General features: G+C 40.4%; 1 protein-coding gene across 1 annotated transcript in view; it reads right to left on the bottom strand.

The window, feature by feature from the left end:
- Positions 1–23,195, bottom strand: part of lsamp (limbic system associated membrane protein) — a 294,761-nt gene that overhangs the window by 64,384 nt on the left and 207,182 nt on the right. The window contains exon 4 of the mRNA XM_079246194.1: positions 1,369–1,494. Coding sequence (XP_079102320.1) covers positions 1,369–1,494 — 126 coding nt within the window. The remainder of the gene's footprint in view (positions 1–1,368; positions 1,495–23,195) is intronic.

The following is a 23,195-nucleotide window of genomic DNA, read 5'->3' on the forward strand; positions in this document are numbered from 1 at the left end:
AAGCCAGCTGGGATAGGCTCCAGCTTCCCTGCGACCCTGAATTGGATTGAGCAGCTAGAAAAAATGAAAGATTTTAGTTGCATCAGAGACAACAACAACTGGTCCTTTGGTTGCAAATTGAGCCCAAATCACCACCATGACTAAAACCTGGGATGTAGCGTTTGTGCAGCTATGTTGTGTTTGGTTTTTGCAAAATGTGATGCTTTACATTGTGGTCAACAACCTACATTTTGTTCTCGTCTGTCCAAAGTACATCTCCTTGGTGCCTGCTTTTCGTGATGCAGAGGTTGATACTCAGCTGCATTTGAGCGCATTGCAAACGCTTTGAGTTGGCTACAAGATGTGTGGCTTTTATTATTACAATGTACATTTCCGGAAAAAGCACAAAAGCTTGTTTCACCCTTTCCTTGAAAGACAGCTTGAACTATTGACACGGTCAAGGCCAATTTTTTGCAAGCCCGTGAGCTTGTGCCTGAAGCTTTGACAGCAGAGAAAAGCCGCTGATCAAACACACACTGAGTTTTCTCGGGAAAAGCACACTCTTTTTGATGAATGGTGCATCACTTCTCAGGCATCTCATTATAACTCCCTGAGAGTACTCATTTTGGTTGAAAAGTTCAAGACAATATTGTGGTTTTCTTGTTTGTTCAGATATAAAATTTCCAACTAAACTATACTGTTGTGTTTTTTTTTTAGAGGAAAAGAAATGATCTCATTATAAACTTCTACACTATGGGAACTGAGAAAGTCTAAGATGTTTTTGAGTTTTGTCCATTTACTGTGTTGAGAATCTGATGTTGCAGCGAAGAGTTTGTGTGTTTTCCACAGGAGCGAACAGGAATGATGGACTCAGTTGGCTTCTCAAAGTGATGGGCTCCAACGATTGCATTTCGAAGATCATTACAGATTTCCTTCCTCATTGGCATTGTTTTAAAAACACACCTAAATAATCCAAACCAGCAAACAACCAACATTTTTGTGTTTGTAGGGGTCCGCACACTCGCTGATTTCATTACAATCACATTTGACTTGCAGCACCAGGGTGGATTCCTATGTAAGACTTTTATTAAATACACATGGATACCCTGTAATATGTCATATCTGTGGTTGACTTAATGTTGCATTTAATAACTTTAAGATCTTTTGTGACCTAGATCAAGTTTAATTATACTCTGAGATGTGAAATCTTAAAAGTGATAAAAAAAAGACCCTTTTCCATATTGCTGTGCAAAAATTTTGAAGTGAGCATGCAGCTTCTCGGGTTGCTTAGGTAACAATTTTAGCGTTTAGATGATGACAAACTCTGGCACACAACCCTCCAGACATCTAGACTTGAATAATGATGTGCACTGATTGCAAGAGTATTACCTGAAGGGTTCAGCAGCCGCCAGGTGATTGCAGGGTCCGGCCTGCCCGTTGCCAAACAACTGAGTGTCACGTTGCTGCCTTCATTCACGATGATGTCGTCTGACACCTTGTAGATGTTGGCTGGAACTGGGAGCACAAGAAAATTCCATGTTAAAACTGTACCTAATGGTAACAGAATATGCTGGAAATAATCTCAGGCATATTTCAGAGATAGTTCTGTGAAACACATTTTCATTAAACAATCGTCATAAGTAGAAAGACTTTAAGCTGCACCATTTTTATACAAACTATCAAACAGGGATGAATGGAAACAAAAGCTGACCTTGATACTCAGCTAGAAGAGGAGCTGAGAAAACTTTGCTGAACCTTTGGTTTATGCCGCTACAGACCCTCAGAGGTACTTAACAGTAAACTTTCTCAACCCGAGAACCTAAGAAGCAATTTAATCTCCTGCCCTGAGACCTGAATTCATGAAAACAGATTGCTTCTGTTGCCATGCGGGAATCCACCAGACGCTCACTGCCAATTCTGCGCTCATACAAATTTTTCCAGAAAGCAGATATTAGTATGAAATAAAAGAAAATATATGCAGGAGCAGTCAAAAGTTAAGACACACTTTCTCATTAAACCTAATGGGAAATTGTGTCCAAACATTCGACTGGTACTGTACTGCAGGAAGAAGTCTTTACAGGCTTGTGTTTCGCTTCCGTAACAGGAAGCCGTTTGATCGTTCTTCTTTGCTTAATGATCACCTTTCCTTGTGATCAGGGACAACTGCACTCTTTTGCTGCAAGTGCCACATAAATAGATAGAAATGAGTTATATGGGTATAATCAGATGTAAAGGAAATCAGAGGCTAAGATGATCAATAAGTTGCATGTTCAAACACATGTAATGCAACCTGAGAAGATGAACCGTTCTTTCTCAAACAAGTAAATTTTCCAGGCATTGCATGTGATCATGCCAACATGAAAGGCCAAGGATTCCTTGTGCTCAACATATTTTAGACCAGAATTTCTCCTCCCTGAAGCTCCTCAGTATGAAAAAAAGTAGAAATTATTAATGCATATGATCTTAATGTGTCTCGAAAAGTACAAACAAAAACGAAAAGTACAAACACCCAATAGAGAAGGGTGTGCAATATCGTATCGTCCATGATGATACGGTAGATCTCTTGACACCAGCAGAAGATGTAATACTGTGATGTCATGTGATCACACATTTCTGGCACAATTACGTCATTTAACTGCGTCTCATCACATGCAGGAAAGCTTAGTTGACTGAGTAAACTATTTTGCTGTAATACTCTCTGCTATTTTGCCACTAAAGTCATACATTTCTGCCACTTCCGAAGGCGCATTCGGGCAAATACACGGAGATTGTCAGGGAGTAACGGAGATGTGGAGACCAGTTGCAGAATGGAGGGGCAGGAGGCAGAAAAAATGCTGTAAATCTTGTTTCAATTAAACTGAAGGACAATCTGGGAGACCAGAACAGGACAAGAGGAACAACCAATCGGAAAAGGCGAACAAAAACCAAGGTGTATAAATGCAGGAAAAACAACAAGGCAGAATGGAAAAGCTAAATGAAACCAGGTGAAGTAATGAACAGGAAACAGAACTAGGCAGAAAACACAAGAAAATCCACAAAATAAAACAGGAAACCAGAACTCTGACAAAGATACCCTCTGCCTTTACTAGTCTGTGTTGCCAAATCAGCGACTCTGTTGCTGGAATATTTATTGAGTATCAGACCTTCTAGGAGTCTTTCTTTCCTTTTAGAGTGGTTACAAATCTTGCAACTTTTTCAGGTGTTACTCAACACATCTGACTCAAATCAACATGTAATCAGCAGACTATGCTGTTTGATGTCAAGCTCTGCGCAATTCTGCTAATTAGGTTTGATGTGTGTTGCAGCAGAGAAACTCCTGACATTTGCAGGACCAGACCTGCCAAGCACTGTACTGGAAGCTTATGGAGGGTGGCATCATTTTTATTCTTCTCAATAAGCCGTAGTGGTGCCATAGGTGCCTCCTGTGTCCCAAAACACTCACAAGAGGCCGGTGTGGTGTTGAAATAAGGTGTAAGTGTGGGATGCTGTTACACTGGAACATAAAGAGACAGGATTTCATCAATTTGACTGTGAGAAAATGTGGAATTATTCTCAGAAATCTGTGCTCTGTATTTCTAAATCACAACAATCACCACGATAAAAGAAAAGATGCTTCAAAGTCACCAGGGGCCTGTATTCCCTCACATTTCTTCAGTCTTTCTTAGCAGGAATCTGGACGATCCAGCTGGTAGTATTTTTCTTTTTCAAGTCATTTGAGAGGTTGCAGCTTTGTAAGATCTCAACGAACTGTGAACAAGTCCGCAGTTCATGCTGAAGATTTTATTAAAAAGGAACAAATTCTGCATATTACAGCCATTTAAAAAAAAAAAAAAAAAAAAAAATCAATGGCTTTTCAGAACCCTGCTTATTAACCAGTTTTCCGCTCTTCATTTGAAGATAGCCATTATGCTTGACAAGCATGATCAATAATTAAATTTCAAGTTAATCTAAAAAAAAAATCTTCAGAACACATATAATACTATGGACCCTAGGAGACTTTAGAAGTACAAATTAGACTTTGAATCCATTTTGATTTGCATTGAGGCCCACAGTGACCTCCTCTTTGCTTTGTGTGATCATCATAAGAAAGTGCTGTCTCTTAAGATCACTGCATTAACCATTAAGCACAACAGCGAAATTTCCTGTGGTGGCTGACTAAGCTCAATCTGCCAAAGACAATGATGGTGCACTTTACTGAGTCCTCCATCACCATTTAGGAAGCTGCTGTCAATCCAAAGGACAAAGACAGATTGCAGCCTTTCGCCCAGTTTGCTTAGGAAGTGATTGGCTGCTATCTATCATCTCCTCAGTACCTGCACGCCCCCGGGACCCTAACGTGGGCAGGAAAGATTTGGGCTGATTCATCTCACAGCGGAACAAACTGGGACACTTCCCTCCACCAGTAAGCTGTGCTTTAGAGGCTGAAACCTTAAACCGCCAAAAGGTTTGTCTTGTTTGTAGTTTGTTTGTGCTGATTTGAGGCTCAAGCACACAAAGACTCCATGCACTCTTCTTCACACTCAAAGGTACTTTTTGTCATCTAATTCTGTCAAATATAGATATTTGGCCTTTCTGAGAGAGGAGCAAGTTGTGTTTGGTGCTGGTGTCCTGGTCAGGAGTACTACAAGCTGAAATAAGATGTTCCAATGTCCTTCTGGTGTTTTTAGCTAATGAACAAACAAAATCTTTATAGGATGGATGGGAGGAGAGAGAGGAGTCAGAATCCTTTAACTTGAGTTCAGTGTGTGACAGCTGTGTTTTTTCTGTTTTCTGCTGCATCCATTGTTTAATTTTACTTTCACTCTTTTGGTTTCGGCACCAAAAGGACTCATTTCTTGGCAATGAAGTTTCTTGGTTATGTTTAGGAACTGACGTTATTTGCTTAGCTTATGGAGGGATGGTGTTTGACTTTGGTTTGTTCAAAACTGTGGAGGAGTGAGGCAGAAAGTCATCGTTTTATCATCGATTCAGTAAAAACTGATGCAGAGAGTTAAAAAAAAACTCACTGAAAAATGATAGGCAGAGGTGTCAGATCCAGTCCTGCCACGTTGTTGGATCAACCAGTGCATTTAGAGCAGATGTTCCCATTAACAGGCTCATCTACCTTGCAGTGGAGTTGAGAATTCAGCTGGTTTAGTGACTGGTTGGAACAGCTGTCTGACAGGACTTTTGCTTCATGGCACCTGGATTATACACCTCTTATTATATAGGTGTGTTTAGCACCTACAATGCGTCACACTTTCTTATTTTCATCTTTCATTGAGGCTGTAGAAACCAACAACAAGAAAAAACAAGACAAATCTTTGTATTTAAGACATGTACTGAATCTGATTAGGAGAACATGTTGACTACACTGGTGAAGTTGCTGGAATCACAGTCAGCATCTTTGTCATTCTCTGTGACAGATTCTGCTTATTTACCCATGCATGCTAATTGAAATGCTCAGTGCATGTCAGGTTAGAATTTACTCCAAGGTTGCACTCAGCCTGTATGAAAAGTAACCATCTTTTTTCTGTTCTCTACAATCAGTTTGTCTATAAAATGGCCATTTAAATCCAAAATGTTCTATTAAAGTTACTCAGCGGCTCTACAATAAACACTGAGCTTCCAGTTCTCTGACTTTTACTAGAGCTGTTTCACTTTAACACGTTTGTGCTTCTTTGTACAGCTTTAAATGTTCATGTTGACTTGCAATGAAAGAATGTAATGAGGATTTTCCATTGACTGTTTAACAAAACAAAAGCATTTATGGAAAATCTATACTTAAAAAAATTAATGGATGGCTGCTAAGCTTTAAAATTTTTTTTTTATCAGATCAACATCATGAATCCAAGTGCTATTTATATCTGATAGGACTTATGCTGCACTGAAAAGAGCCTTTTTTGTGCCTCCATATTGACAGCCTTTTTCAAGAAACAATATTCCAATGTTTGTTTCCCCAGTAAGGTTATTATTGAATCTTTGTCTCTGCACAGCATCACTAACAACTTTCCCACAGCTAACATCTCTTTTCTCTACGTCTCACACACACACACACACACACACACACACCAATGATGTCTTCCAGTAACTCATCTTTCTAATGTCAGCTGACAAGACAGTCTCAACTGTGTCGCCCAGCATTTTAAATGAAGTCAAACAGATTTATTGCTGCAGTCAAACGACCAAACCAAAATGGAGATCTGTTTTCAAGATGTTGTGAGATGGAAGAGAGGATGCTGTGGGGACGAGTGGGGGGGGGGGTCTGTCTTTTTCTCAAAAACAACCAACATGGGCTTGGTCGGATAAGTTGGCTGACTGAGTCAGATGTGCGACTGAAAAATAGATCCCTGCAAGTATAGATAAAAATGGATCAGAAGGGAAACAACTGCATGCATGCTGTGATAATCCTGTCACCTCTATAAATAGAGGGACGGGTACATAGGAGTGAGAAGTGCAAAAGGAGAGGAGATGAGGATGGCAAGACAGAAGGAAAGAAGTGTGAATGCCATTTCAGCTTGTGGGCTGTGTGGCTCTTGGAATGCAGCTAAAGGGGGGAAGTGGGAGAAGAAAGCGGTGGGGTGCAGTCATAGGCCAACCTTCAAGGAATGGTCGCGGAAAGTGCATCTTGTTGAAAAGCACAACAACTCTTCAACTGCAAGAAGAAAGAACGGATGCACTCCACACTGAGCTCAAGTTTCCCCACTGGCGCCAACTTAAAACACCCGTATTTGATTTTTACACTGACTGTCTGTAAAGATCCAAAGACGCACTGTAGCTTCCCGCGGGAATTTGTTCTCTAGATACTTCTGTTTCAACTCATTCACTTTATCCATTTCTATGCATAATCAAACGCCACAAGCAACAGTTTATAGTCACAGTTTTCCTTCTCCTTGGCAGGCTTCCTTTCAATTAAACAACAACCAAACAACAACAAAAAACAAAAGAAAAATCTTTCATTTTCATTAGTTAATTATTGCCGATTTCCACGTCCTGAAAACGATACGTCTCTGGTGAACATGTTATAAATAAACTGACCTTGCTTTCAACCCTTATTTCAAACTTCAAAGACTGGAAAAAAAAGACAACATTTCAAAAGACAGAGATGGAGATGGAGCACAGCGAGCAAAAGAACAGTAATTAGGGAGGATGTGTTCGTGTTTGCAGGTTTGCGCCTCATCTGTGAGTCTGCATTGAGACGAGGACACGGAAAAAGAGAGAAACAGAACCACCAGCAGTTCTATAAGCCATGCCATTAACTATTCACCATGCAGAGAGATGAATGGCAGTAAAGCAGACTGCTCATTGAAGATTCAGGGTAAATGTAGTATTTTGGTTTTTGTTCAAAAACTGATACAATTAGACATTAATTCAACTCAATTGAGTCCTAAATCATGAAAATGTAGAAACTTTGTGATATCGCTGGTTTCTTGGTGTAGGAGCCATGTCTTCTTTTACAATTCCCCCAACAACTAGAGGGCTGTATTACATTTGTTAACACCCGTGGTGGGGTTTATTTAAGGTCATTCATCTAGTGGCACAGATATTGCCAAAGAGGCAAGCTGCTTTTCTACCACACTTCAAATGGTGACACCATTTTTGGACTTTATTGTGCTTCATAGAAACAGAGACCAATGATTTTACAACAGATGAGGAGTGATTATTAGCTCAAAAGAAGTACATATAGAAAGAATGCCTAGATACTGACAGCCAGTAGCGCAATTGCAACACTTGGTCTCTTAATGACAGTCCAATCACTTGGTTGATTGGACTGTCATTACTGTGGTATCATAAATACAACCCTGCTCGTAGCATCAGGAATATGACTGACATGTAAACTCTATACAAAATGAAAATAGTATCGTAGATAAAATCTAAAAAAAAAAACCCAAACCCTAATGGTATCCTTTTTATACAGAAAATGGATGACACAATGCCAGTCACAGACCAGACAGGGCCAGCAGTTGGTGTGTAGGAAGGAGATGCTGAGCACAAACACAACAAACTCACTAATAAAATGCAAAATCACCAAGCAACTAACCTGTTCTGCTGGTGCCTGAGCCTGCCGGTGCCCTACATCTTGATTTAGAATTTCAAGTACTCTCTTTCTCCCGTTCTGCATTGCTCCTTCTCTGAACTCCATTTCCTATAATAACAGCTGTTATGTTCCCTAATGTAACAGAAACACACCAGCATTCCTGCTCAGCCTGTCTCAAAATGTAGCCGTATTGGGCATGAAATTAGTCTTTGAGCAGAAGCAGGAACAGGCAGCAGGGATAAAACCTTGTCCACCTGGATTCCTTCAGATTGCTTTTTATTCAAGCTAAACAGTTTGTTACAATGCACAGATTACTGTGCCAAAACCGGTTCCAGTCTTAAGAGACATACAAAAAGACAGGAAGCAACGAGATGGTGTTGGGTTCTGAAGGCAGAGTTTGTTCTCACACCATCACTGTCTGGTGTTTGAAACATCTCAAATGAAAGCAAGCAACTGCATGGACTGCATCATTTACATTTTCAGCTCTTTTATTTATACCATTTTACGTATTTTTCTCTCTGGCTTAAGTTTACCCCATTCTCAATCATCCATCCACCCACCCAACCGTCCCCCCCCCGCTGGCTCTCAATGTGACATTTAGAGAAGTGATGTGGCAGCGAATGCAAAGCAGTGTTCCATTATATGCTGCTAATATGAAACCATTAGAAGACAATCAGCAGAAAGCCTTCGCTGCTCTTTTACTTTTAGCTTTTAGTGCTTGGAAGCTTTAGTGCCAATTACTGCTTTTTCTAGTAAGCTAGCTCAACCAGGGTGGTTGCTGTCAAAACTAAGAGATGGAATCATGTTGCTTTTAAACAGGCACCTGCTGGGCTGCATTTGTGCTTGTGTCAGCTTGTTTTTAAGGCCTTTTTGTGCACATATACTTTGGCTTGGCACATTGAACTCATGTTTTCAATGTGTTGCAAATCCTATGAAAATAACAATGAGGGAATTGAAATCATTCGAGCAGACTTTTATCGATCTCTAGATTTGGCGGTTTGAGGTCAAGGAAGGAGGAAACTGAGATTTATGTTAGATCTGCAAGAAGAAATTTGCACCTTTAAAAATAACTTGATAAAAGGGTTTTGAAAAACCAAACAAAGTCCGAAGGGAAGCAAAAAAGATAAAAGAAGAATAAATGAAGCTATTTGTTATCACCAGGGAACATCTCCAAATGTCTGCAATGTGCTGGTGTTGATAAAGAAGTTCTCTTAAACACTAAGTCTGGTGGCTGAACTGCTGCTCTCACACAAACACACACACCTTACACACAAGTACAGTTACAAAAGCACATTTTGCTTATTGCTTTCACCGGATATCTCCATTCAGTCTGAGACTTTGTTCAAATCTGCAGTTGATCCTCTCAGTTATTCACGTCGACGTCGATGCTGGATGTGACGGCAAGTTAAACCTGCATTACATGAGTGGCACACACTCAAACACACATTTTGTCTGCATTGTCACATCTCCACATGCAACAATAAAAGAGCCCCGATCTCATTTGATCTGTGACCTCGGGGTGTGTTTTCTGCAGCAGCACACGTACACATGCTAATTCTTCCTTTTCTGGCTTCGCAAAGGTAAAATGAAGAGAATCCAGAAGCAGGCTGTTTCTTCCTGCAGGAGAAGGACAAGCGACCTGGTCATGCCAGTGGGTCTCTTCCTCCCTTTCCCCGACACACTCATAGCTCCCACACAAAGATGGAAAGGAAGACAGACGAAAAGAAGATGACACCAGCACTTACTAATCCCATATGCAGCCATCAGCATCAGTAGAGCTTTAAAAGCTCAAGACACTTGGGAAACCTTCAAAAGAGGTCCTGGCTACAAGACAGATGCTGTGGCCTGCTGGAGGCACTGATGGAAGCCAGGGAGGAGAAAGAAGCTTTCTATTTTCTGTGCATTTTTAATGGAAGGAACATTTCTTTTGTGTTTTCTGTGCTCGAGACGACCGCATTTCCTTCCATGTTTCAGACGGAGTCACTTGGAGACCCCCCAAGGTGATTAATTAAGGGAAAGTTTTTTCTACCATATTTTTTTCTTCTTTTCTTTTTTTTTGATTTAGGGTCCCAGTAAGGGCAGCAACTCGTAAATCACATGAACATTTAATTGGTCTTAGCAAGAAAAGAGGTGGAAGGTAGAAAGGTGTGATAGCACTTTTTGCTAACAAGCTCCAACACCGGCAGCTGGGAAAGGATGAGAGACAAGAAATGCAACCAGTAGCATTTTGTTCTCATGAAACCAACTCATGGCAGCTTTCTACACCACGGAAAATATCTGTATTCCAGATGAAGCATGGTTTTTTATCTGGATCTGGGCAGCATAAATCCATTGTCTCCTCGGCATTGGATTTATGCTTTAAGCTTGGAATTCGCAAAGCGCTGAGGACTCGCCAAAGAGGCAAAGCAGATTTTTGTATTCAAGCCATGGGAAGATTTAGAAGCATACTGTGACGCATTCTTGATAACAAGAAAAACGCAAAAAGAGCTTCACAAGCTAAACCCAAGGTTAGAGAATCTTGACTGCAATGGCCACCTCTCTCGCCACAGGTACCATTTCTTCATCTCTTTAATGCCACTTCCTGCCCTTTGCTCTTCCAATTCCAAACACCATTCCTCATTATGTCACAATGCCCACACAAGGTTTATTGGAGCCCACAGGCCTTTCCAGAACCCATATACCCACACAGCTTATTGTGAAGCCACCATCACCTCTGCATCTGATTCACAGGATTATTCCAGTCACCTAGAGCACAGCTGCATTAGCAAAACCTTGGACCTTAATGTCATATAGAACTGTTTATTTCTATGCTGTTTATAATAGCTATTTTAGTCAGACTTTTAGATAGTAATATTTGTTTTTTCTTTATTATTTTCAGCGTTCACCCTTAAATTAATGAACTGATTGTGGACAGGATTTTAAAGTCAAAACCAGCACTGTTTGAATTTGGCTTTATTTCCATTTACTTCTGGGGTTTTCACTGACCAAAAACCATGGTTGGATCTCTGAAAACATGGACTATTCTGTTTTCTTGACTGAAGCTATGTATATTTGACAACAACTTTCCCCCAGTAGAAACTATAATTTCCTTTCAAGTTTTATTTAAATATTATCAAACTGAATTTTACTGCAAACTCAAAGCGATGCTGGAGGTTCAAAGCAACAATTTACTGTCTCTGTGCTCACTCAGCCACTAAAAGGGGTCTATCAATTTACAGCATGATGTACTGTGGCCTTCAGATGGCTTTTTAGTGCAATTCCCCAGATGCTCTGACTCCCTCAAAGATGGTCTGTGGAAGTGAAACCACCAATCAGCACTTACTGATCAATACCTGATTTGTCCTTATTTGCAACAATTCGCTAATGTGCACTCCATAAGATGGAGAGTAAGAGTGTGTTCTTTATGGACTAGGCACAAGTGTGTTTGGTCATTAAAAATTCCAATTCTCCCCCTAATTAGTAGAATTTAAAACATCGTGTTGATAGCGATTTCAGACTCAGAGACTTGGTGCAAATATTTGTTGTAGTTTTAGTGTTTTAGTTTAATAACAAACTGTTAATATCCGTTTGAGCAAGACATTTAATTTGTTTTGTTTTATTTTAATCCTCACACCCAAATACAGCTAAAGACACAATAAAGTTATTATCAAACTATCTGCCTGCCTAAAACGTGACATAAGCACATGCGGATCCAGTGGATATTTATGTCTGATGAACATTGCATTATTGCTGCCATTCACTTGTGTTTCTTCTTCCACTTTTTAGCATGTTTCCCTGGCCTTGAGTCATCCTGTTTGTCACTCTGTGTGTTGTATCTTAGGAACAGAACAGATGACTGATATGTCTGTTTTAGTTTTGTCAGGACTTATCGAGCGGTAACTATCCTTTAAGAAACAAGCAGCTGCATATCATATAACAAATAATACATATCTAAGTGACTACTTTAAGTATTTATTTGATAATTTCTCTATTAGAAAATAACACTTAAAACACTGAGTGCTAAAAATGGTTTACAGAAGCAAAGCATAAGCTTGATTAACGTGGCCCAACATCCCTGAACCAGCAGCTCTAAAGCCAGTAAGTGTATGCTAATGCTAATAGCTAACAGCACTATTCACAGCTTGCTATCATTCACGCTGAGATATAGGACTTTAGCATTTATGAGAATGTTAATACAATTAGTAAGCTTATTTTAAACCAAAAATTTGCAGTCATAACAGGAGATATTTTGGGTAACTTGTATTTGTGTTCATCAATGGTCAACACAGTTTCACAAACAGTTGCTAACATTTTTTTTGTCATGTTTATCTTGGTGTTGTAAAGAGAGAAACATTAACTGTAACATGGTCTCTAAAGATTACAGGAAACTTCATCACCTCAGACTTTATCTACACCTATCCTGCAGGAGTTTGTTGGGTTGAAGCATTTTTAAACAGAAATCACTGCTTAAAACGTAGCAGTTAGCAAATAGCAAATAGCAAAGAAGCGTGATTTCTGGGTTTCACATCTCCAGCTTCCACGGTTTCACAAATCCACTCGCTTCAGTCATAATCCTGTTGTCTTTCTTCTGTAACGGTCATTTAAACATCACGACAGCTCACGTCGCAGTTGCGGACGATATTTTTCATTAGGGATTGAAACGCTGCAGAATAAAAACACACAGAAGAGAAAACAGTCTAACTTCTAAAATGTAATAATTTACTGAGTGAAGTCGCTCCTTCATGGGAGCGAGGGCTGCATGGTGGCGCAGTGGTTAGCACTGTGGCCTCACAGCAAGAAGATCACTGGTTTGATCCTTGGCTGGGGAGGGGTTCAGTCAGTGGCCTTTCTGTGTGGAGTTTGCATCTCCCCGTGTATGCGTGGGTTCTCTCCGGGTACTCCGGCTTCCTCCCACCGTCCAAAGACATGCATGGTAGGTTAATTGGTTACTCTAAACTGCCCATAGGAGTGTGTGTGAGCGTGAGTGGTTGTTCGTCTCTGTGTGGCCCTGCGATGGACTGGCGAGCTGTCCAGGGTGTACCCTGCCTGTCGCCCAAAGCCAGCTGGGATAGGCTCCAGCTTCCAACATACGCTCTGCTGGTTGGAGTGTGTCTGCCTACATGTGCACGCATGTATGTGTGTGTGTACCATCAGGGCAGAGCTTCGGGGGGGGGGGGCGCTACATAGATCCCTACAGATATAACTATGCAGAGAGAAAAATTATGCTTATGCAACATATACCTTTGAATATTTGCTACATTACCATGAAGCAACTCAGATTTCAGTCAAAAATGGACCAGCAGCTGCTGACATCTACCCCATGTGAGTTCCCAGTACACTGAATACTATATCCAGTGTGAGTAACTGAGGAAATCAGCAGACAATGCAAACACAGCCCCTGTCTTCAAAGAGATGCTTCTAAAGATGGACCCAGTCACCCACTGCTCCTCCATCTTTAGGAATTCACCACACGACACCGGCTGTCATCTCTGTGATCAAACCCACTTTTGACACTTGCTATTGTGCTTTTGAGAAAAATTCTAAATGAGCTTGCAGGAATATTTGATTTTATCCAGATTTTAGGGGGCAACTAAATCCTGTAAGTGCTTCTACAATCAAATAAGAGAAGAACTTGCAGGACGGCTAATCCTGTATTTTTCTGCCTTTTCAATCTAATTTTAAATTAAAAATCTGATTATATTATTTTCCTTTCAGAAACAAGCTCTAACATTCAGAAATTGCTTGTAAATACAACCAACTAACATCTACCAAGTATTCAAGATAACTGTCTCTGTTCTTCATGTAAAAGCAAATACACCATTAAAGAAAGAATTTATGTTGAAACTTGTCTCATAAACCTTTTAGTGTTTTTGCTTGATTTAGTTCTAGCATCATTATGTAACATCTGACTGTATGACCAAGAAGCTGCACACATATTATCTTCCTTTTAGCCTCAATAACAACTCTCAGATGTTGGAGTGGAGATAATGGGTTCTCTTTTGGTATCATTCACTGCTAGCACATCATTAAAGACCAGTTCTGAGCAAAAGGGGCTTTTTGGTTTTGGGGTCAGAGCACTTTATTGGCTTATTTCAGGAGTTTTGTATTATTTTGTTTGGGAGGTCAATGACGTAAAGGTAAATTTTCGCCCATAGGAGAATGTGCGTGATCTTCACTCACATCCAGTAAGTTGTGATCATAAAAGTAATCTGTCATTCTCAGGTCTTGTGAAATGGAGCTTATAGAGACGTAAATGGCTGCGAATCAGTCCCATTTTTTAGGATATCCTTGTGGCTCTCTGTCGCGATGCAGCAATAACCAGCGTGCAGCACGCCACACTTTTCATCTACACAACACAGTAAGCACTTTAATGGTTTTGTGCCTGTGTGAGCATTATACTATTTGCAACACCGCAGAAGTCTAGCCATGGTTGTCAGATGAAATTTCACGAGCTGATTCTTCTCCTTCGTCAATGGAGCAGAGAGAAGGCGAAAAGCTCGCTGACAGATAACGCCTGAGCAGGATCGCTGCGGAAAGCGAGTTGTCATTCGGGATGTATTTTAGGAGTATCAGCACATGCAATAATAAACTCTTTTGCAATTCATCAATTAACTGTCAAATACGCAGATTTTTAGGTTCCTCCCTGAGGAACAGGGGCGCCGTCTTTTTCTGTTTAATTTGATTGAATTTTAAAAGATATCGGTGGTTAAAAGACGATGAAGCAAAAGGCCAATAGCTGTATAGCAGATTCCAAACTCTTCAAGCACTTAAACAAGTTCGATGTAGTCGATTTAAAAAGAAAATATTGAATTTGCACAAGTTTCCGGTTAAGGAATGTGAAAATGAAGTGATGCCGCTGTGTTAGTGTTGATTGGGCTCCAGATCTGTAGACTCTCATGCAGCTTGTTGGTTCTCGCTGTGTGAAGAGCTGTGAACAGCTGCTGGAGTGTAGAGCACCTGACACACCCAGCTGGAGACCACCACACGTTGCTCCACATACAGTACACACACACACACACACACACACACACACACACACACACACACACACGCAAATCCTCTGATGGGATTTACAGCTGCTGCTGCTGCAACAGCAGCTGAAGGGAGGGGTGTGTTCATCACTACGCTCTCTCTCCAGAGTCACTGCCGCTACCTTCTAACTTCTTCTCAAATTACCTGTTTTCTATGTGATAAATGCATCTTTAAAAGCACAAACAGTGATTTTGGATTCTTATCATTTGTGTGCGTAATTAACATTCTGCTTTTGACTTTGTAACAGTTCCATCTTAGCTCCTACGTCGTCACTTTCATTCCTCATCTCCTTTTCCCGCGTTTCCTACCCTCGCTCTGTTTCTCTGCTTTGCCTTGAGCTGCAGTCTAATGAGAAAGTGGCGGGACTTGAGTGCTTCCAAGCTCTAAGAGATAACAAGCCCATATGTTATTCCAACAGTGGCCAGTGCTGCGGACGACCTATGCCAACTCTCAAAGACCCTCCCAGGGTTAAAAATTTCCCATCAAATCTGCCGTTGATGCTGGAAAGCAGCATATTCTTGATGATAGTGAGTGACTGAGCTGTTTTTCAGACACCTACACATTTTATAGCAACATATTTTCTCTGAATGATAGATGGTCTTTTTTCCCCCCTCCATTAGCAAGAAGCAGCAGTGGTTTGGCTGAAGTTGTCTTCAGTGCAGGTGTAATATAAGAAGCCCGAGCGCTAGATACAGTTTTTTAGCTTTTTTTTTTTTTTTTTTTTTTTTTTTTTTAATGAAATTTACCTCAACAACATTAAAACTTCTAAATGAAACTGTAGTGATAAAAATGCTATTCAAGACACACAACACAGCCAGTCGAAACACACTTCAAAGAGAGCTCCAGGAGCTTACGTCAACTTTCAACCCTCATTACTTGTCCTTGTTTCAGAGTGTTTGAAAACCCTCTATCAAAAAAAGCATCCAAAAACAACATATCCTCCATAACAAGTGTTTAGCACTCCGCTGCCACACTGAAGAATTGGTATGTAAAGCACTGCATCAGCGCTGGCTACCATATGGTCCAGCGAAATAGCATGCCAGACATCTGGTGGGGCAGTGGGTGCTGAGAGATGTAGCAGCCAAGTACACTCACTAGAAAAAAAACACAGCGGATGTGCATGAGCATGTAATGCATGCAAAGCACAGGATGGACGTCAGGGGAATTCATTTTAAACCGCTTTGAAATTTTCTTGGCATTTCAAGAAAATTCCTTCCTGCATTCTTTCTCGGTTCCACCTGAGTATGACACATGGGAGTAACTCTGTGAGACTGTACTTAGGATTGACTTTTAGCAAATAATACTCACCAGGCTCAACATCTGTGATTTGCATATCGGCATCCAACTGACAGTGAAAACATTACAGCTGAGACTGATGGATTTTTCACTCAGCTACTCTCTTGTTCTTCCTGCCCTATGTTGCTCTTATCACGTCCTCCCTGCCACCTGATCCTGTACATACACATGCCCACCTGTTCTACATGGTTCCTTGTCTCTGGTGGACCTGCTTCTAGGTTTTCAGTCACTAATAAAGCAAATGGGAAGGGAGCAGTTCAAAAGCAGCAGGAAAAGTGAACATTTTTATTCTATTCTTCAGTCATTTGGCAGATGCTTTTATCTAAAGCAACTTACATGTAATAAGTGATCAGTTAACCATAATAGTTAACTGAACATGCATGTATTGTGGCCAGGGTAGAGAACCCATGCATACACAGAGAGACCACTGTTCAACCCCCCCCCAGCCAAGGCTTGACTGAATTATCTAAGCTCCACTGCGAGGTAGATGAGCCTGTCAGTGAAAACCCCTGTTCTAAATGCATAGATAGACGCAACAACATGGCAGGACTTTTACTTTATGGCACCTGGATTTTACACCTCTGTTCCATTCACTGGTAAATGTAAACAATGCAGGCTGAGTAAAGTCTGAGAAGGCTGAGGGTGGCAGTGTAGGCTTTGTTGCTTGGTTATAATTCAGCAGAAGAAGTAGCAAACACTACACATATGGGAGACATTTTCTCTCTGCATGTGTGTTAAAAAAAATGAAAGGCTATTTTGCATCATATATTGTTTGTAGTCTCCGTATTTAGCTTTTGCTTTTGGAACCCGCTAGTTCACAGTTTTATTGTTTCCATTCAGTCTAATGTACAAGGAAAAAGACCACCCAAAAGGCGGTTTAAAGCATTTAAACTTCATGCGCAGTAATACATTTTCTTATTCATGTTGTGAATGCACAGTGTGTAAGAATGACTGACATCTAGTGGTAAAAATGGACAAAGAAATGACTTTTAATTTAAAGCCCAGTTGGACATCTGGTGTTGCTGTAGCACCCTATGAAGCAAAGGTGGCACTGCAAGTTTAAAGCTCAGAGGGTCGTCACTTTCAACACAGTCTTTTTTTGTCCATTCAGACACCCTAATAAAATGCAGCATGTTGATATAAATGTGTCTTTCTGAGAGAATAAAAACATTACTTTCAAACATTAAAGGGATTAGATACCATTAGAGAAACAAATTGTCACTGACCTCTGATTTTGTTACGCACTGCACCTTTAAATGTGCATGAAAAATTAAAAATTTTTCCATGGATGGTGATCTGTCCAGATTTTACACTCCCTCTAACCCAATCTATGATTGACCCCTTTAACCCGGCACAGAATAAAGAGTGTAAAGAAAATGAATGACTGATAACTTCCCTGTGTCCCATTACAACCCAGTTATCTAGTCAATCCCAGGCTACAAGATTTTACCTTATTTATTGAAGCGTTCAAACCATTCTTTCCCTGATGTTTGCTTTTTTTTTCCCCCCTGACATTCTGTTTTACTGACTCAGTTTTTTCTTCTCACCTGGCACCGACGACAACTTGCACATGGTTCAACAAACATCGCAAGCCTGGCTAAAAAGAGATAGCATGGCTCATTTAAAGAGGGTCTGAGCTTTTATCTTTCCCTCTGCTGACAGCAGAAAGAAGCAACAAGGAAACAAAAAAGTAGAAAGATGCAACAACGTGGTTCTTTGCAGTGCTGAGCTTGATGCAGCTCAGCCATCAGGAGGCATCTGAAATCAGATACCTCTCAGCACGTGTGTGAAGTGCCCGCTTGCGCTGTTAACACACTCCAAGTGCAAACAAACAGCAAACACCCTGCTGTTTCATGCGTCTCTCTCTCGTGGATGTGATGATAGATATGGTAGGTGACAGTGACGAATGGATGACATCGGTAATCTACTGGTCTTATTGGCTCAAAATAAGTAGTTACTGCTGGATCTCTCTGTTCTTGCTGTTATATATCACGCATTTGCAGCTCTTCTCTTATCCAGCACTTGGTTGTAAAAATGGGCCTCAAAGTTGGAATGACATTATAAGAGCAGCTGAACCGAAGGGGCAGAAAATTCATTCACTAAGACACACACATTCTCACACACACCGGTGACCCTCGGTAATGTAGGACATAGAAGAAGATGAGTTGGGGACGGTATTATGTTGGACCACACCAGGGTGAAATCCTGAAAAGCACCTGGCTGCAACACACACTGCTCTAAAAAAAAAAAAAAAAAAAAAAAAAAGTCAGCATCGCATATTTTTACTTACATCACCCCACTTCCGCATGCTGTAACACAACAGACTCACACTCACAAAACACCTACACACCTAACTTTATCTTTACCCCTCTGAGAAACCAGTGAGGTCAGGTTTAACTGTGCCACTCAATCTCACTTTCTGAGGCAAGTGTGACGAGGACCATGCCACAGGGCCGTCCGTCTATTTGACAAGCCCGGGTCACAGAGACGATGGAAAAAAGATGGAGGGGAAAGAATGCTGGCAGCTTCTGTACAAGTAATGGGGACACATGTGGGGAGCAGAGGTAATAGAAAAGAAATAGTGGTCCTTTATATTAGAGATAAGACCAAGGAGACACTGGCCAGAACCGACGGCCGCCTGGCTGTTGGGTGAAATACGACACCACTGCCTCACCTGCTCTCCCATCAACACACCCTCTGTCATATGTGAGTCCACAGGATGGTCCCATTTAAATGCATGGCAGCACCTCTCTCAGCCAGTAAAAAAAAAAAAAAAAAGATTAAAGGAGACCGCAGTCCTTTATTTTATTATTTTATTTTATTTTTAGAGATTCAGTCTGAGTAAGCCTCGGCAGCCCAGGGAGAAAAAGGGAATGGTAAATTGTTGCTTTCATAAAACTTCAAGGAGTCAGTTTCATTATGAAGGTTCAAAGGCAACGGAAAATGTGTGTGGCTTCTTTTTCCCACCCTCCTTCCCTTTCTGCCTCTTTCTTCTTCTTCATCCAACTGGCTTGCTGCACCGAATAATGGCCGGCGTGACGACTTCTTGTAATCTTGTCCCCACGGGACGATGGCATATATAGATGTGCATCTAGTTGCCAGTGTGTTGTCATGCTCACGTCAGGCATAATGAGACATGGCGCAGCTTACTGCTGGGCTTTACTGAGTCAGCTAGGTTCAGCGTGGGCTTGTTTAAACTGGTCAAGCACTGGACTTTAGTTTCATTTTAATAGCAGGAAGGTTTGCAGCCTGAACATAGAATGCAATGAGTGTATTCAGAGATGTACATGGACCACGACTGCTAGCCGTGTTTCCATTACACCTAGAATTGTGCAAAAACTAAATATCGCAATAAAACAAATGCTAATGGAAAAATCTACATTTCGAAAAAAATTTCAAATATCGCTAAAAAGATTTTCTTATGAGGTGGTTTTTCTGACGTTTCGATAAAGAAATATATCGGAAAAGTGTAATGGAAACATTTTTTACATTTCCTTGTTTCTTGACGTGATGTGGACGGTCGTGACCAGTTCATTTCCGACAAAACAAACAACAGTGAATTTTAAAGTCTTAGAAAAGAAAATGAGTGGGAAAAACTTGGAAAAGCCGCAGCAAATTCTCTTCTGCAAGTAAAAAAGTATACGCTCCATGGCTACCGTGCATAACCTGCCATTCTTGTTAAATCTCATCAACCGGACGGGAACTGAGGCTTATTGTTCAATGAAAACACCTGCCAGTATCAGCTGTTATGTCGTAACTTACAAATATCGCTTTTTTTTTTAAAAAAAAACAAAAAACAAAAAACAAAATGTAATGGAATCTACTGAATGATTTCCTTTCTATTCCTGTTTCTGACCCTCGGATTAATTTGCCTTTTGAAGTTTCTGGTTAAATAATAAGGTCACATTCCCAAATGTCAAGAGGAGGACCCAAATGTAGGACAGGTAACAGGTGGACAGGTGTCAGAAGACTAAAACCTTTCCTGCAGGCTGATGAAATGTGCTACCAAGGCAGGAAATACCAGGAATAAAGCAAACAGAGGCTCTACTGGCAGACCTGAAAGAGATGCAGTGGAGGATCTTGCAGAAACAAATGATTTGTAGGGCTGAATGATTAATAGTCTCTAAAACAAAATCACAGTTGATGGTGTTATGATTCGTAGAGTTCATTTTTATGTTACATGACACCTGGTCCAAGTGTCCCATCATCTGCGTCTGCTGCGTCACAAACCCACTTGCTTCAGTCACAATTCCTTTTGTCTTTTATTGGTTCAGCTCTTTAAACATCATGTTACAACTACACTCAGCTGCAAAGTCGCATCACATTTTGTTAGCTGACATCACAGACTCATTTTCCAGAAATGACTGAAGCACTGAGACAAAGAACCCCACAGAGGACAGACAACAGTCCAACTTCTGAAATGTCCTGATAAACAACGTTTCACTAGAAGTGCGTATCTCAGATAACGCGTTGAAGTTAATGAAACCTGCACAGAATGTTGGATCCATTTTAAGCTGTAATACGACTCAGAAATGACTACAATGATGGTGGATTCAGCTTGTTCAGCTGCATCTCTGCAATGGACATGTACGGCAAGTGGAAGGTATCACTTCTATTCTCATCAAGCAGAGGACAGGACTCAGTCCACCCTCATGTCTCTGCCATAGTCTCTCCATCTTCACCTCCCTGGGATCATTAAAAAAAAAAAAATGCATACATTTATCTGATTTTCAGGTGGCTGAAACAACACATCGTCCGATATGCACTCTCTGTTAGCTGCTGTTTGTGCACGCACGTGTGTGAGATCAGGGCAGCGTGTGCATAACAGAAATCATGGAAAGGGAAATGATATGGGGTGGTGTAAATAAAATAAATCACATTAGAACAAAAAAAAAACCCTGTTCCAGAGGATATTAAACCTTCAGGTTTCAGTGTCAAGCTGTTCATCTCTATTTTGCATCAGAATGAAGAGCAGTTCATGTTTTAATGCCATTTTATGTAAAAAAAAAAAAAAAAAAAAAAAAAAGATTTCTTAATGAAAACTGGAAACAGACAGGAATGTAAAAAATTAAATCACAAACTAAACTGCAAAATTAGTCAGAAAATGAGATTTGCTCATATCATTCAGGCCTAGTGATTCCACATTCTTCCAGATATTGCAATAATAACAGTGTTACGGTTCATGATTAAAGAGCTCTACCATAAGTAAGATGCTGCCCAAAGATACAGCAACACAATATTGGCTCTTAGCTGCATAATCCACATGTGGACATCTCTCAATCCAGGCTCAAAGACACAGATGATACAGCTTCTTTAGCTCCTAATCTATGGAATGATCTGCCACTCAAACTTCTTGATTTTTTAAAATTTTTGCTGAAAATTTATTTCTTTTCGCTGACTTTTGCACTTTAAGAAGTCGCATTTACTGGTTTTATCCTGCAAACCCACTTTTCTGGTTTTCCTATTCATTTTTTGATGTTTTTATTGTGGTGACTTGGATTGTTACGTGTTTTTATACGTATTTAGAGTCAGGCTGTACTGCATCCTGGTTTATTGTGTTTTTAGTGTTAAGGTTAGTGTTTTTATTTACTTTTTTTTTTTTATGTGTTATTGACTTTTGACTTGACAATACAGCTTGAGTAAAACTTCTTCTTGGTTCTTGTGAATATTTCACCTCTGATCACTTCTGATTCAGTTCAGAACTGAATAAGGATGAAAGCTGAAACATCGTAAAGAACCAAGAAAGCAAGTAACTTTGCCCCCCTTCAAGTTCTTAGAATTACCAGTAGTCCCTGTAGCGCAATGTTTTTCAACCACTGTGCTGTGGCACACTAGTGTGCCGTGAGAGATTATCAGGTGTGCCCTGAGAAATGACCCAATTTCACCTGATTGGTCTAAAAAGCAGCTCTGTGTTCATCCAAACAGGTCCCAGTGAGAGACAATAATATTCCTTCTTGTCTTTATCTGATTCCTATTCAAGAGGCTTTGACGAGATAAACTTTATATAAATAATATGGACTTTTTTAAAAAGAAAAACAAAACAAAAAACATTGTGGTTTGTGGTGTGCCTTGGGTTTTTTAGTGAAAAAAAAATGGCCTTGGCTAAAAAAATGTTGAAAAACACTGCTGTACCAGATGGTTGGTGATTTTATAGTATGTGTGCTGAACGTCTCGCTTAACATGCCAATCCTTATGCACAATGATGATGAGAAACTTTTCTTCCCTGGCAATACTGATGGACCCCAAGTTCTGCTAAGGACTGGTTTGTTATTTGTGGCTGAATCTGGAATATTAGTGCCAAACTGGGGGCTGAAAGTTAATGGTGTTTCTGCAGACAGGTACATTAAATCAATCATATCTCTTTACAAACAAGTATAAAACCAGTATAAAAATGATTTTAGTGTAAGGATCCACCCAATAACTTAAGTTGCTGTCTACGGTTGCCATCTTGCTTTTAGACAACAGACCAGTGGTGTCCAAAGCTGGCCCTCGTGAGCCGCTGTCCTGCAGGTTTCTTTTTTTATGTATTCCAGTTCCACATGCTTGGCTTCCATTAAATAGATCCAACAGCCAATGAAGTTCACAATGAGTGATAAATTTGAGTCAGGTGTGTTGGAGCAGGGATACATGGAAAACCTGCAGGATTGTGGCCTTTAGGAGCAGAGCTGAATACTCCTGCCATAAACCTTTTTAAACCATCTGCTAGATGCACAGTGCAGCTAAATCACTGTATTCATCTTTAGAATGTCTTATTCTGGTCAGATTATAGGTAAGACATGGATAAAAGACATGTCCTGGTCCAAACCTGCAGCTTATTACACTGTGTGTCAACACTTGGGTACTATAGGGTGCAATATGTAACTTTAAAGCTTTTGCATGTGAAGTGGTTCAA

This window comes from Telmatherina bonti (genome assembly GCF_933228915.1).
Source record: "Telmatherina bonti genome assembly, chromosome: 9".
Taxonomy (NCBI): Eukaryota; Metazoa; Chordata; class Actinopteri; order Atheriniformes; family Telmatherinidae; genus Telmatherina; species Telmatherina bonti.